The 14,739-nt window shown below is 41.6% G+C and overlaps 1 protein-coding gene across 5 annotated transcripts in view; it reads left to right on the top strand.

The window, feature by feature from the left end:
* ZDHHC13 (zDHHC palmitoyltransferase 13) overlaps positions 1-14,739 on the top strand; it is a 56,985-nt gene that overhangs the window by 32,340 nt on the left and 9,906 nt on the right. For 2 of the 5 annotated variants that reach the window (XM_089310829.1, XM_089310833.1), the window contains 6 exons: positions 342-475; positions 3,835-3,937; positions 9,538-9,660; positions 10,515-10,577; positions 11,257-11,350; positions 12,946-13,029. In XM_089310829.1, coding sequence (XP_089166955.1) covers positions 342-475; positions 3,835-3,937; positions 9,538-9,660; positions 10,515-10,577; positions 11,257-11,350; positions 12,946-13,029 — 601 coding nt within the window. Of the gene's footprint in view, positions 1-341; positions 476-1,554; positions 1,768-3,834; positions 3,938-9,537; positions 9,661-10,514; positions 10,578-11,256; positions 11,351-12,945; positions 13,030-14,739 lie in introns of those variants that run through there. The other 3 variants (XM_051851863.3, XM_089310837.1, XM_089310839.1) reach the window with 2 other exon arrangements.

Genomic DNA, 14,739 nt, shown 5'->3' with positions numbered 1-14,739 from the left:
TCTGATTTAAAATGCTATTGGAGAGGAATTGTTTTCTTTAAATTTCAGCTATCATTAGCACTTTTCTAAAAGACCACTATTTCCTAGAGGGAAGCAAAGCAAAACACAGCATGTTTTAGCAACCTTTCATAAAAAGTAGGGCTTCTAAAAGGTGGTTGCAGGATGTGTCTTCTTAAACTTGAGGTTTATCAGTTGGCAACTTTGAAGGAAAAAAATCTGTTAATTCTGCAATTTTAATTATTATTGTATACTTAGGAAGTAATTCTTGTATTGAACTAATTGTCATTAGATACTTAGAAAGTGACACCCTTAAAGTTCTAAAATTCTGAATCTCCTGATAGCTGTTCCTGCTGCTGCTGCTGTCTGTGATTACCATGTGGGCTGTTGGATACATATTGGACCACAATTCAGACTCTTGGCTTTTGAAAGGATGTCTTCTAGTGACATTATTTTTTCTGACATCTTTGTTTCCGAGGTGTGTATATTAGTCTCTGCAAGTAGGCTTATTGCATGTCCAATTTAATTGTTTATTTCTGTTGTTGATTAGCTGGAATCACAGATTTTTATTGAGCTATAAATATTATTTAACATAGAACAGTGTCCTTGGGGGTGCTAGTAGCCTATGATTTGGCTGAAAGCAAAGTGTTCAACCCTGTAATTTGACTGAATTGGCGATTGTTGGAAAATAAATACCCTGCCACTTTTTGAACTGTTTTGATGAATAGTAGGGAGATTTTTGTAACCATTTTATATCTTGCTGTATTTTTGCCTGTTTTTCAGAAATTTTTTTTTTCATTTTCTAAATAAAATTTAAAAGCCTAGTTATTTTTGCTCTCTGTGATTTTCAGTTAAAACAACCTAATTAAATTGTGGTAAGTTGTAAAATAGTGTGGTATGATTCCATTTTTCAGGGAAATACTTATATGTGTTTAAATATAGTTAATGGTTCAGAGTCAAGTCCCTGGATTCGAGTCAAGCTTTAACCACGTAGCATTCTGACTTCGAGCAGTTGCTTTACTTTTCTGCCTCAGTTTGTTGTTGTATAAAATGAGGATAATTATTGTGATACTGCTTGCCTTGTGCTAGTACATGTAAACACTTAGAACAATGGCTGACACACAGAGTATCACATCCCAGTCTCTTCTGTCCCTCTTGCTGCCTCAGTAAGGTGGCATCGGGCTCCTCCTGTGCATGTGAGACCGGGATCATGCATGCTTCTTCCCCTCTCAGTTCCCACATCCAGCCCATTGCCCAGGCGTCCTGCTCTGCCTGCAGCTGCTCTGCTGCTCTCCATCTCCACAACTGGCAACTCAGACCTAGCCTCCTAACTGGTTGCCCCTTTTTTCTCTTATCCCCATGGGGTTCATTTCCCACTTGGCAATCGCAGTGGTCTTTTTAAGAGGCAGATCATTTTCTGTCTTATCTCCCTCTGTAAAAGCCTCTAGAAATTTTCCCCCTTTTGTCAGAGTGAAATCCAGCCTTCTTGCCTATGATGTATGATGTGTTTCATTCCCTCCTGGCTGAACTCACTTCTTCCCCCTCGCTGCCCTCCAGTCGTTCTCTCCCTGGAACACATGGAGCCAGACTCATTCCTACCTGGGGCCGCCTTGGCTGTTGTCTGAAGTGCTCGGATACCTTATCTCTGCATAGCTGTAAGATGTCATTCAGGCCAGTTCAAATGTCACCTCCTTAGGGAGGCTGTTCATGACCGATTCTGCTGTGTTGCCCTGTCTTATTTTATTCATAGCACTGAATTTCTCTTCTGCAATATAAGGCCATAAAAGCAGGAAATTTGTCTCTGCTATTACACATTTTCATTCCCCAAGTCTAAGAAAAATGTAATGATGCTGACCCATAGTAAAGGGTTTAAAGGGAAATGAAGTGTTGTTATCTGTAGACTGTGATTATGGGTATTCCCGGATCCCCCTTTTGCTTGCCAGCATCTAAAGCAATAAACAGGCGCTGCTTTTGTCATTAAGAGAAAACAGTATTAGAGGAATCCTATTGCTTGGTCAGCCAAGAGCAGGATAATTGACAATAATGAATTAGAATTTAAATGTAAAGTAAAACTTCAAAACAAAAATACTTAACACAGAAAATTTGTAATTTAGAGATGTACATTAATCTTCCATAATTGGATTGACTCAGTCTCTAAATAAATTTTAGACCACATCACCTCATTTTTCTCCCCCTTGGGAAGAAGCAAGGGAATGCAATACCCCCACCTAATATAGGAAAAATTGGTATTTTGTGTTTTTTGTTTTAGTTGAAACCTATATTGTGAGAAAAATCATATGACAACTTTTGTTTTTGATGATAGTGAGTTGAGGGCTTCAAATACTATGCTTGGCATATGTATTCAAATGTTAGTCATTTGAATAATTCAAATATTAGTCAAAGACAAATGGCAGCGTTGTCTATACTGCTTTTATTTCTCTCCTCCTCCCAGTGTCCTGGAGGTACACAGCTGCAAAATTCTGTTCCTGTTAGGCTCCAGGTGCACTCCCTTACTGAGCCAGGCTGTGGCGGGATACCTGTCAGCAGACAGGTAGTACTAACAGGCTCTTACAGATTAGTTGTTTCTCTGCACTACCTCATTAGATGGGTTAGATGCTTTTTTTTTTTTTTTTTTTGCCATAGCCTGGAGTTTACAGCAACTCCATTTGTCCTATTCTAGCAGCATGTTGGGTGCCTGAAGTTTGGAGTCACTGGCTCTTCTAAATATGATTTTATCCTAATTATGGTTATGATCCTGATACCTTTTTAAAAACCCTTCCCACCCATAATCAACCACTGTTTGTTCCTGGTGTAAATTTTAAAATATATCCAGGTAAACTTGATATATTCATATATACTGTGACAATATTGAGTATTCGATGTGTGCGACAGATTTTGTTTGTTTTGAAACTACAAGTATTAAACATTTTGACTAAGTCATATATGGGCTTCAAGTTGCTTATTACCCAAGCAGGATTGTTAGTGTTGTGGGAATAGTGTTGTTTTCAGCCTGTATGTATCTTTCTCCTATAGTGTCTGCTTCTCTGACTAGTTGCAGGCCGGTTGAAGGTCCTTCAGGTTGTGTTTGTCTGTGTGTTTCAAATTTATTGCTAACCTCTGGAAGAAAGCTGGTTAAATGTGAGGGTAAATCTCCAAGTTTTTACATTTTTGCATTTTAGAGTATTTAGAAATATATGCCAAAAAAACAAATATGTGTCTCAATAGAAATACAAAAGTTCATTGAAAATAATTTATTGTGGGGGCCAGCGTTGTGGCATAGCAGATTAAATCACCATGTACAGTGCTGGCATCCTGTATCACTGCCGGTTCAATTCCCTGCTGCTCCAGTTCCTATCCAGATCCCTGCTAAATGTACCTGAGAAAGCAGCAGAGGATGGCCCAAGTGCTTGGGCCCTTGCACCCAGGTGAGAGACCTGGAAGAAGCTTCTGGCTCCTGGTTTCAACCCAGCACAGCCCTGGCCTTTGTGACCATTTGGGGAGTGAACCAGTGGATGGAAAATCTCTTTTTCTCTCTCTCTCTCTCTGTAACTCTGCCTTTCAAATAAATATTAAAAAACAATGTTTTCATGAATGACATAACGTGAAAGTTAGACTAGAATGTCTACTTCTTTAGAGTCATTGTACTTCAGTGTTCTCACGTAAAACAGGATAATGGTGCATAACTCTGTTGCCACATTGAAAGTGATGTATATGAAACATTCAGTAAGTGAAAGCTATTGCTGTTGTTATTATCATCATTATTTAGCAGAGTTTAGAACTAAAAAATATAAGTCATTCTGAGATGTTATTTTACTAATATCTTTTTTTTTCTTTTAGGTTTTTGGTTGGATATAAGAACCTTGTATACTTACCAACAGTCTTTCTCCTAAGTTCCATTTTTTGGATATTTATGACTTGGTTCATCTTACTCTTTCCTGATATCCTTTAAGCTTAAATTTAGATTCATATTTCATTTTACCTTTAAAAAATGGCAGTGCTGTTATTGGGATTTAAATATTGGAAAAGACCTAATGTACCTGAGAAAGCAGCAGAGGATGGCCAAAGTGCTTGGGCCCCTGCACCCAGGTGAGAGACCTGGAAGAAACTTCTGGCTCCTGGTTTCAGCTCAGCCCTGGCCATTGTGACTGACATTTGCATTCATTTAATGATTTTAGTAGAAGATGTTTAATGTTGAAAATTGCTTGATTTTGGAAATAATCTGGGCGAACTATGGCAACTGTAGGTGTCCAGTGTATTACCCATAGGAGGGAAACAGGAGAATGGATTGTTGTCTTACTTGGGCCAATAGTAATTTGTTGGATTGCTTTGAGATTTCTTCAAGGTCAAATGATCCTTTTCATTTGGTCAGCAGTTACAGTCGATTGATACATCTTCTGGGCACTAAGATGGCCGGTATAGGAGATACTTTAGGGAGAAGGTGATTTCCTCAGTAATAATGAAATGGCAGTGATTATCAGTCCACAGTAAAAAGAAATTTACTTTGCCACCCAAAATGTATGTGAAACAAAAGTTTTAAAAAATAATACTCCTAATGTTTACCATGTTTTGTTTCCTGTCTTTTTTTTTTTTTTTTCAATTCTGGTCGCTATCACTGATCTTATATGACCTAATGTACCGAAGCCTATGATTGAAAAGCAAAACTCATCTGAGGAGTAGGTTTGTCACTTAAGGATCAAGTTGAGTTCAGGAACATATTGTCCTATTTGAGTCAGCCAAGTCCAGGTAAATGGAAGTGGAGAGGGTGGAGAGAGTGGATACTTCCTGGGTTGTGTCTGTTTGTAACTCAACTTAGGTGGGAGGCATTTTCAATCTTCCCACCTCTTTCCGGATGCCCTTCCCCGCTTCCAGGGACCCTGGAAAGCCGTTGTAGCCCTGCTTTGCTTACAGAATAGGGAAAAAGAAATGTGGTAGATAGAAATGCACCCTTAAACATATTCCTTTAACTCCTCTATTACTTCTCAGTCTGTTGATGACATTTCTGAAAATAAAGAACACAAGGTTTTTGAGAGTTCATAAACTGAACTCAGGAATTTTGTTCGCATAAGAATAAGTATGAACTGAGATAGACTGTGAGTTCTCAGAGTGCATACATCTGCTTCCACTGCGGTATGTTTTTGCTTTAATGCTCCTTTCATGAGTACTATCTCTAATACCTCTAGTATTTTTCAGTTTCTTTTAAATGAATGGCATATCATGCTGTGGAGATCATTTGACTGCTTTCCAAAGAGTCCTTTTTTTTTTTTTTTTACTTACTTATTTGACAGGTAGAGTTAGTGAGAGAGAGAGAGAGAGAAAGGTCTTCCTTTCATGGGTTCATCCCCCAAATGGCCGCCACGGCTGGTGCTGTGCCAATCTGAAGCCAGGAGCCAGGTGCTTCCTCCTGGTCTCCCACGTGGGTGCAGGTGCCCGATCACCTGGGCCATCCTCCACTGCCTTCCCAGGCCACAGCAGAGAGCTGGACTGGAAGAGCGGCAACCGGGACTAGAACCCGGCGCCCATATGGGATGCCAGCGCCGCAGGCGGAGGATTAGCCAAGTAAGCCATGGCGCCAGCCCCAAAGAGTCTTCTTCCTCTAGCTTTTGTCTCAGAGCTGCTGACTGGTGACAGATTTTTAAGCACTGGCCTTATTACTACAGCTTAGTTGTAGTACAACTTAGAAGGCTTGGATATTATTAGGTATAAAAATACGTTAACTTGTAAGTAACCACAAGTGCATCAGGTAACAGCCCAGTTTATACCAAAACCACTTGCAGAAGACCCAAAGGTCATAAATTCTTGATGCTGAGAACGGCTAGCTGGTGTTCTTTGTGTATTAACCCATGTGGCAGAGGAGTAAAAATAGTTGTTAAAATTATGTTTTCTGATGAACTTGAACATTTATTTATTTATTTGAGAGGCAGAGACGAGGGAGAAAGATAAATAGACAAAGAAAAACAGATGGTAAGAGCTCCCATTTGCTGGTTTGCTCCTCAACTGCCTGCAATGGCTCCAGACTGGAGACTGAAGGTGGGAGCCAGGAACTCAGTCCAGATGTCCCATGTAGGCGGCAGGAACCTGATTACTTGACCCATCACTGCCACCTGCCAGGTTGTGCCTTAGCAGGAAGGAGGTCAGGAGCCAGAGCCAAGGTTTTTATATTGAATTATTTCAAGTTTGCAGAATCAAAATTAACAAAAATATAACTTCACTGTTGTGTGAAAAACCTCAGTGGCAGATGTTAATATTCAGTTGAGCTTAACTAGAAACTGCTTGTTATTTGTGAAGATGCTTTTCCATCAGAAGAGCTGATTTCCAGAACTAAGCAGAATCTTCAGATGTTGAAACTGTCCCTGTGAAATATTTCACCCGCTGGGACAACACAAAGCCAGTGGATCTAGACCCCGAGTGAAGCTGTTCCTGGAGAGAGCGTGTGGGTCAGTCAGTAGGTGGCATACTTCACCATCAGATCCATCCTTCCAGCTGAACGTTCAGTTCTGCTGGGACTGCTCTGCAGATGCACTGAGCTGCTGCACTCCAGAGACCCATTCACACCCATTCACACCTGGGCTTTGTCCCAGGTCACCAGGTCTGCGTTCAGTGGGGGCTTTTGCTCCCATAGCCACTAATCTGTTACAGGAAAAGGGACTGGAGCACTGTTTCGAGTGTGATCTTTGGGATCAGATGGAATGATTTAGAGTTAGCTTTTACTTACTAGTTATGTACCATTGGGCAAATTATTTAATTTCACTGAATCTCAGTTTTTTCCATTATTTGGGACAACATTACCAACTAGGGTGACTTCAGGGATGACTCTGATGTCTGTAAAGTGACGGCCCACCTGCGTAATTGGCATTCTATAAGTAATACCTAATATTTCACAGTAAGAAAAGAAGTGGTGCATGTTATGTTTGTGATGTTTGTGAATTAAGTTTAAGAGGAATAAATATACTTAATGTCCTGTACCTGGTTTCAGAGAATCAGCTGTACAGGTGCGTGTTATGATGCAAAGTCACATAACTTCATTCAAGTGAAAACGAACCAGGAACTTTGATTGGCTACAGATGCAGTTGTCAAGGAAGCCAACATGCTTGTAAATAGTATTGTGAGCATCTGAGTGTCCAGGCAGAGGACAGCAGCAGCTTCACTGTCCTCTGCACTGATCAGTATACACCTGAAGTGTATTTGCTCTGTTTTGAATTCTTTGCTTTTAAAAGACATAATGACAAACAAGACCTTTAACAGGAACAGGACCAGAAAACTCTAATGTAAGGACCAGTGTGATTACTTCCTCCTGATCTGAAGTGTTTGGAAGTCTACCATTTGGAGGCCAATGCACTGTATAGAGAGACACTCTATCAAATTTTTTGATTGAATAAGGGAATAAGCTAATGCAAGTGAGCTCTAAGGAGAGCTGTAGTGTGAATCACAAAGATCTGTGAATGGAAACCAACTGATTGAAGTTATAGAATGGAAGATTTTAGCTCTGTATTTAGAGACTCTAACTGCAGAAGGCTCACCAGCCTACAGGGGGTCTATAAATAGCAGTAATCTAAGGTCAAGCTGCCATAGAAAAACATTCTTGGGTTCTGGGAAGTGAGAATTATTTTCTCTAGGGAGACAGAAAAGACATGTTTACAAGAGGAAGGAGAGGATAGGTTAAGTCTTATAGGCAGTTGGGACCTGGACATCCCAAAGTGAGGTTTGTTGTTGTTGTTATTGTTTTTGACAGGCAGAGTGGACAGTGAGAGAGACAGAGAGAAAGGATTCCTTTTTGCCATTGGTTCACCCTCCAATGGCCGCCGCGGCCGGGGTGCTGCGGCCGGCGCATCGCGCTGATCCGAAGCCAGGAGCCAGGTGCTTCTCCTGATCTCCCATGCGGGTGCAGGGCCCAAGGACTTGGGCCATCCTCCACTGCACTCCCTGGCCAGAGCAGAGAGCTGGCCTGGAAGAGGGGCAACCGGGACAGAATCCGGCGCCCCGACCAGGACTAGAACTCAGTGTGCCGGTGCTGCAAGGTGGAGGATTAGCCTATTGAGCCACGACGCCGGCCCCAAAGTGTGGTTTTAGAAGTAAATGAGAGGAAGTAGAGAGCATTTGAGTTCAGTGAACCACCTAAGCAAAGCATGTGAGGGAATAGAATGCTGCTCATTTTCCTTGGACAGATGAGAATCCAGTGATTCTCTTGAGATATTCTATAAGTTACTCAGAATAGGAACCCAAAATTGTCAGCTCAGTATTCAGGGCCATTTTTGATTCAGCTGAATGCATTTTTGAGAAGATGTGTGGTGATCAGAACTGTAGCAAAAGCAGGATGCAAGAACAAGAGTTCTTGCCCTATGCCCCCTTTAATGGTGTTCATCTTAATCTGTTCTAAGTAAGCTTCATTTGTTAAAGCTCGATTTCACGGTTCTTTGGACCCTATCATTCTTAAAGTTTGGTCCTCTTGCTGATAAGCCAAACAGCAGGATTTGTTCCTACCTGTCTGGACCGGATGTGGCTGTGCTGGTCTTTGTGGATTAAAGCGCCACTTTTCAAACATTAACGTGCATGTGAAGTCACTAGGGATCTTGTTAAAATACAGTCTTGTTCTGTAGACCTGGGGTGGAGCCTGGAGTTCTGCTTTTCTGACAGGCTCCCAGGGGAAGCCATTGCTGCAGGTCCATGGGCACGTTTCAGTAGCCATGGTTGAGAGCCTGTTTTCTGGCCACCGTTTCCACTCCAAAGCTTAGCAAGGATCTCTTGGCATCACCTTGGAGGGTGAATCCTCTGTCAGTAATGATGTAAACTGGGCAAGGACGATTGGTGGCTACTACTTCATTGACATACGACTGCACATTCACTTTCCCTTCTCTGGCAAACAAATTTACTCTTATATAAAGAGTTGAAAGCATTAAAAACTTGGAAAACATTTTAAAGCAAGTGGTGTTTGTCCTGAAAACACTTTTTATTTTAATCTGTCCATAATGTCTGCCCTTCCCAAATAGGATGTGGTGTGTAATCATTTTTCAGGGAGAGTAGTTTCTTTTGTTTCTGAATTAACTCATCCTAGTACAATTACAAGGATTAGTTACTAAAATTTGCAGTAGGAAATTTTAATAAGCATCTATCTGGTAGATAAGGAAATATTTTTAGTTGGAATCTTTGTATCAAAGAGTTTGTTGTTTTGAATGATGTTAGGAATAACCAGAGAATATTTTTCTAGAGGTACACAGGGGAGGCAGCCATTATACCAGAAGGGATACATTTATTTGGATCTTGATTGCATTCCAGTCTTCAGGATGTTCCTCATAAATTGCAATTATTCCTATCAATATTTAATGTGAGTTTCAACTAATGAGGAAGTATTAATTATTAGCCAACTAGGAGCCAATTCCTGTAGGATTACAGCATAGGATAGGGCTGGCTTTGTGGGTGGAGATGTGTGTTTATTAGGGAAGTGAGGATACAGGGATTCTGAGGCACCAGTGACAAATTCTGTTTGTATCATAATTATGCTCCTCTTAATGAAGCTAAATATATTCCTTAACTGGGCTTTAACATTTAGCAGGCTCTCCTTTCTATTTCACTTTCATTTTCAGCATTTTAGCCTTTCTCTACTTCTTCTACAAGACTTGGGCAACTGATCCAGGTTTCACTAAGACTTCTGAAGAAGAAAGGAAAGTGGTGAGTTTTCTCTGTAGTGTTACTGATATCACTATTTAAAAATACGAGAGCATGTAGATTCAGAAAGTCACAGCTACAATGGTTTTGTCAATGCCTGGCACCTAATGGGCACGGCACAAGCATGGAGTGATTAAATCAGCAGAATGGTAGCTCTCCACTGTTAGACTTTTTTGGTGTGTGTGTGTGTGTAAAAAATGTGATTTCTGTTAATGGACATGATCACCTATAGTGTACAGTCTTAAAAAAAAGGTCATTTTTATATAATGGTCACTTAGCTTAAGTTTTCTCCCTTGGAGTATAACTAGCCAGAGCCAGGGGGTATTTTCCTCCCTGTTCATTGAGATGCCCCTTTTCTTTCTCAAATGTGAATCTGCCAGATGATATGGCACGTAATCCAGTGCTCATGAATTTCAGAAGTGTGTGTGTGTGTGTGTGTGTGTGGTGGATGGTGGGGCAGTCATCGTCGTCTTTGTTGCCCAAAGACAGTGTTCCCAAAAGACTCAGGCACTGGTGCTTGTGGCCCTCGGTTCTGATGTATACTGGTGGTTTTAATTTCCCTTTATTGGGTGTGTATATGTGTGTATTTATTTTTCTCTAGCAGATTATATCTGGTAGGTGTTTGCCATTCATGGGGGTGGGGCACCAGTGATTTTTATGCAGTTTAATTTGTTGGTTATTGGTTGAAATGCAGCCTCGCAGAGTCACATTATTTCTGGTACAGAATGACTCAGTGGCAGATATTCCAAATTGCTTTCTTAGTTACTTGAGTTTGGAACAAGAGCTGTGAGAAATAGCCATGCATAATATAATCTCTAATAAAATACAATAATAAAGTCAAGCTTGATGTCTTTCAGAATATCATCACCCTTGCAGAAACTGGCTGTCTGGACTTCAGAACGTTTTGTACATCCTGCCTTGTGAGTCTTTTCTATATATTCTCCCGTGGTAAAGCCAAATTCTTGGTGATATGGTTTGTGTAAGCATGTGTCAAACCTTCATGATGTGTATTCATACAATTTTGTTTTTACTCAGTTCTAATTTTGCATTACTGTTGGAGCAATATTTTCTGCCTTGAATATATGGGACAATACTATTTATAATCTTCTGAAGTTGCTTATGGTTAAATATCTTTGTGTGTTACCGACAGTGTTCTCTGTTTGCTTTGCTCTGTCTTGAAGCAGTTAGAACTGACTTCAAGTCAGAGACTCGTAGTGACCCAGGAAACCACTCAGTGAAACCACTTGTTTTGCAGTTGAGAAATTAAAGCCTTAGAGGGAGGAAGGGAATTCCCCTAGATGACTGGCAGAGCCATAAATACAACTCAGGTTCCTCTTTCTTTCACTCATTCTTCTTAACCATCCTGCCTCATTTCCCCTTAGCCATTGTGGCTCTGCTCTGGAATTCAGATCTCCTTTAATGATCTAATCAGAGTAGACATCTGGAAATAAATATTAATAAGGCATTCTAGAGCTTCTAGGTGAATTGATGGTCTATTTAGGGTTGTTTGCGCCAATGTCATTATGACCTAGGATTAAAATTTTGCATGTAATTTGAGACACTGGTTTTTACATAGGCTTCTCTTAATTGCCCATTTAGATAAGGAAGCCATTAAGGTCACTCCACTGCCATGTGTGCAACTCCTGTGTGGCTCGATACGATCAACACTGCCTGTGGACTGGCCGATGCATAGGTGAGAGACTTTTCAATTATGACAGGGAAGGTAAGCGTGTTTAGCTATGTGTGCAACTCAGAGAAAGTGGAAGGTCATCCAAGGGCTCCGTTTACAGCTCTTCCTTCTCTGAGACGGTCTCTAGTGTAAGACTTTTGGAAAACTGGTTGTTGAAGTTGACAGGGACAGTTATCACTTATACAGTACTTTAGAGTTTTTAAAACACTTTCACATCCGGTATCTAATTTGATCATCAGAACACATCTGTGAGGTTGGTATTATCTCCATTTTAGTGCTGAAACAGTATAGGAGGTAAAATTATTTGCTTGAGGTTGCTTTAGTAGTATGTCTTCCACTCCAAATGACATGCTCTTCCCACTTGCCTCCCTCAAGGCTCACACAGGAACTAGAACCAGAGATGTCAGAAATGGAGGGATTGCCTTTACAGCAGGAATATTCCTTTTCCTGATGTGCAGCACTGGGTTTCCTCCTGGCCATCACAGTAGAGCCGGGGGTCTTTTTTGAGGGCCTGCGGTTACGGGTCTTCACGAGAGGATATGCTTTTGTAATCACGGTGACCTGCAGGCTGCCTCCACCCACTCAGGTTTCCTTGGTGCATTTTGATATTCTCTCCTGTTCCTAGAGAATAGGTGACTTGATGATTCTGGGAGACCTAAGATTTATGGACTCCATCCCAGCATAAAAGTTACGTGATTGACATTGTGCCAGAAAGCACTGATTGGCAGTAGGAAAATGATAGCAGTAAGCCTTTCCATTTTTATCGCACTGTATTTAACACAGTGTTTTTACTTGCATCATCCTGTGAAATACAAGAGGTTTTATCTCCATGCTACAAGTGAGAATGGTGGGTCAGAGAAATTAGGCCAGTTAACCTAGAGTGACATGACTAGTGACCGGCAAACTCAGGTCTCCTGGCTCCAGTGGCTGTGGCTTCTTCTGCGGGGCTTTACTGACCCCAGAGAAGGAGGCACCAAGATCAGTCCCAAGGAGCATTCGTGTCTTTAGTGGAAACACTCCCATCTTGCTTCAAGGGGGCAACAGGTGCACCAGAGCGACTTGGTCCCCTGGCGCTTTCATCCTTCCTTTGCTTCTGCGTGCCTTCTCCAGGCTGCCAGTCGCCCTTCTTTGTTATGTCCAGTCTTGTGCCATGTGTGTATTTCCTGCTACGTGGGTTTGTTTTTCTGTCCCTTCCTCAGAAAGTGATGTTCAGAGGTTGTACTTATATAAATGTGTTACATGGAGGTAAGAAGGAAGCATGGTATAATTTGCCTAGAATCTTGCCTGCTGCTTCCCTCCAACAGAGTATGGCAATCTAGAGCTATGTTTGCTTAGTTAAATTTGGCCTATTACAAAAAAAATGCCTGCGTTTGGGTAAGTAATGAATCAGTATTACTTCAGTTAACATGGGCAATTGCCTGACATATGGAACTGTTTGGTTTGGGTATCATGGCCTTTAAAAGCAAAGCAACAACCTCATTTCTGGTTTACTTTGGTGAAGGCTTTTGATAGCATGGTGGTCTTATGTGGAAGGTCTTATGTGGAAAACCATCATGAGAAAACAAAGTCTTTTTTCTCTCTCTTTTTTTTTTTTTTAGGTTTTGGCAACCATCACTATTACATATTCTTCTTGTTTTTCCTTTCCATGGTATGTGACTGGATCATATATGGATCTTTCATCTGTAAGTATACATTTTATTACTATAAACTCATGTACCCACACCCCTCTACCTATCTATCCCATTCTGGCTGGGTGACTATAAACCGAACCCCTAATGAAAATGAAGTAGCTGCCTTTAAGGCGCCCCTAGCCTCAGGAAGCTGCAGGAAACGCTCCAGGAGGTTAGTTCTCAGCTCTTGGGAAGAGAACCTTGAGAAATCTGAGAAGCAGTTCAAAACAAATTCACTTCAGGCAAGTGCAGAGTCTCCCGGCGAGGAGGAAAAGTCAACTGCTCAAGAACAAAGTAGATGATAAGTAGGGAAAAGGGGAGTGGGTGGTAGAGAGGTTGCGGATACAGTGGTCACAGGAAATTAAGGATCAAAGCCCTGAAAGCACTCGCAATTTGATTTACTATCAGGTAGAACCAGAGCTGATGGTTAAACTGCAACAACTGAAAGGCTGGAAATTAGTTTTGGGAAAAGAAGTCACTTTCAGTAGCTGTTTAGATTGTCTGGGGGGCTGGCGTTGTGGTGTAGTGGGTAAAGCTGCCGCCTGGAGTGCCGTTGTCCCATATGGGCGCCAGTTTGAGTCCTAGCTACTCCACTTCCGATACCACTGTCTGTTATGGCCTGGGAAAGCAGTAGAAAATAGCCCAAGTGTTTGGGCCCCTGCACCCACCGTGAGAGACATGGAGGAAGCTCCTTGCTCCTGGCTTTGGATCAGTGCAGCTCCTGCCGTTGTGGCTACTTGGGGAGTGAACCAGCGGACAGAACACCTGCCTCTCTCTCTCTCTCTGCTTCTGCTTCTCTGTAACTCTGCCTTTCAGATAAATAAATAAATCTTTTTAAAAAAAAAAAAAAAACTCATCTGGGCCGTCTCATACTAGAAATGACAGACGGCTGTTCCAAGGTGATGGTCTGAGAATGAGGGTTTAAACTGAAATATGAAGAATTTTGTTTAGCTATTAAGAATTGTGGCGCCGGCATCCCATATGGGTGCCGGGTTCTAGTCCCAGTTGCTCCTCTTCCAGGCCAGCTTTCTGCTGTGGCCCGGGAGGGCAGTGGAAGATGGCCCAGGTGCTTGGGCCCCTGCACCCATATGGGAGATCAGGAGGAAGCACCTGGCTCCTGGCTTCGGATCAGCGCAGTGCCGGCCATAGCAGCCATTTGGGGAGTGAGCCAACGGAAGGAAGACCTTTGTGCGTCTCTCTCTCTCTCTCTCTCTCACTCTCACTCTCATTCTCACTGTCTATAGCTCTACCTGTTAAATAAAAGAAAAAAAAAAAAAGAATTGTGTGATTATACTTTTCAGACCTTGAAGAAAGTTCCCTAATTGGAAAAGCTTATAGTATTTGTAATTTCTTTCTTTATATGGACTATAACTGCTTGTTGTTTATTTATGTGGATGGCTTTGGCTCTAAGTCACTTCTAACCTGCTTAGAAAAGTCTTTTTTCCTACTTTTTTTTTCTTTAAACAGCCCCACCAATGTTTGTCTATCTGTCTCTGTCTCTTTCTCTCCCCCTGATCCCGACTTTCCTTAGCTTAAATTTTGTTTAAGGATAGTATATTTAGTCTAGTGGTTGAGCTACCACTTGAGACACCTGCACCCCACATCAGAACTGGGCTCAATACCCAGTTCTAGCTCCTGACTCCAGCTACCTGCTAATGTGCACCGTGGGAGGCAGCAGGTAATGTCTCCAGTACTTGGATCCCTGCCACCCCTGTGGGAGAG

The sequence above is a fragment of the Oryctolagus cuniculus genome, chromosome 1, assembly GCF_051225735.1.
Source record: "Oryctolagus cuniculus isolate XC-2025 breed Fujian yellow rabbit chromosome 1, ASM5122573v1, whole genome shotgun sequence".
Lineage (NCBI taxonomy): Eukaryota > Metazoa > Chordata > Mammalia > Lagomorpha > Leporidae > Oryctolagus > Oryctolagus cuniculus.
This window is presented reverse-complemented; position numbering and strand designations above follow the sequence as displayed.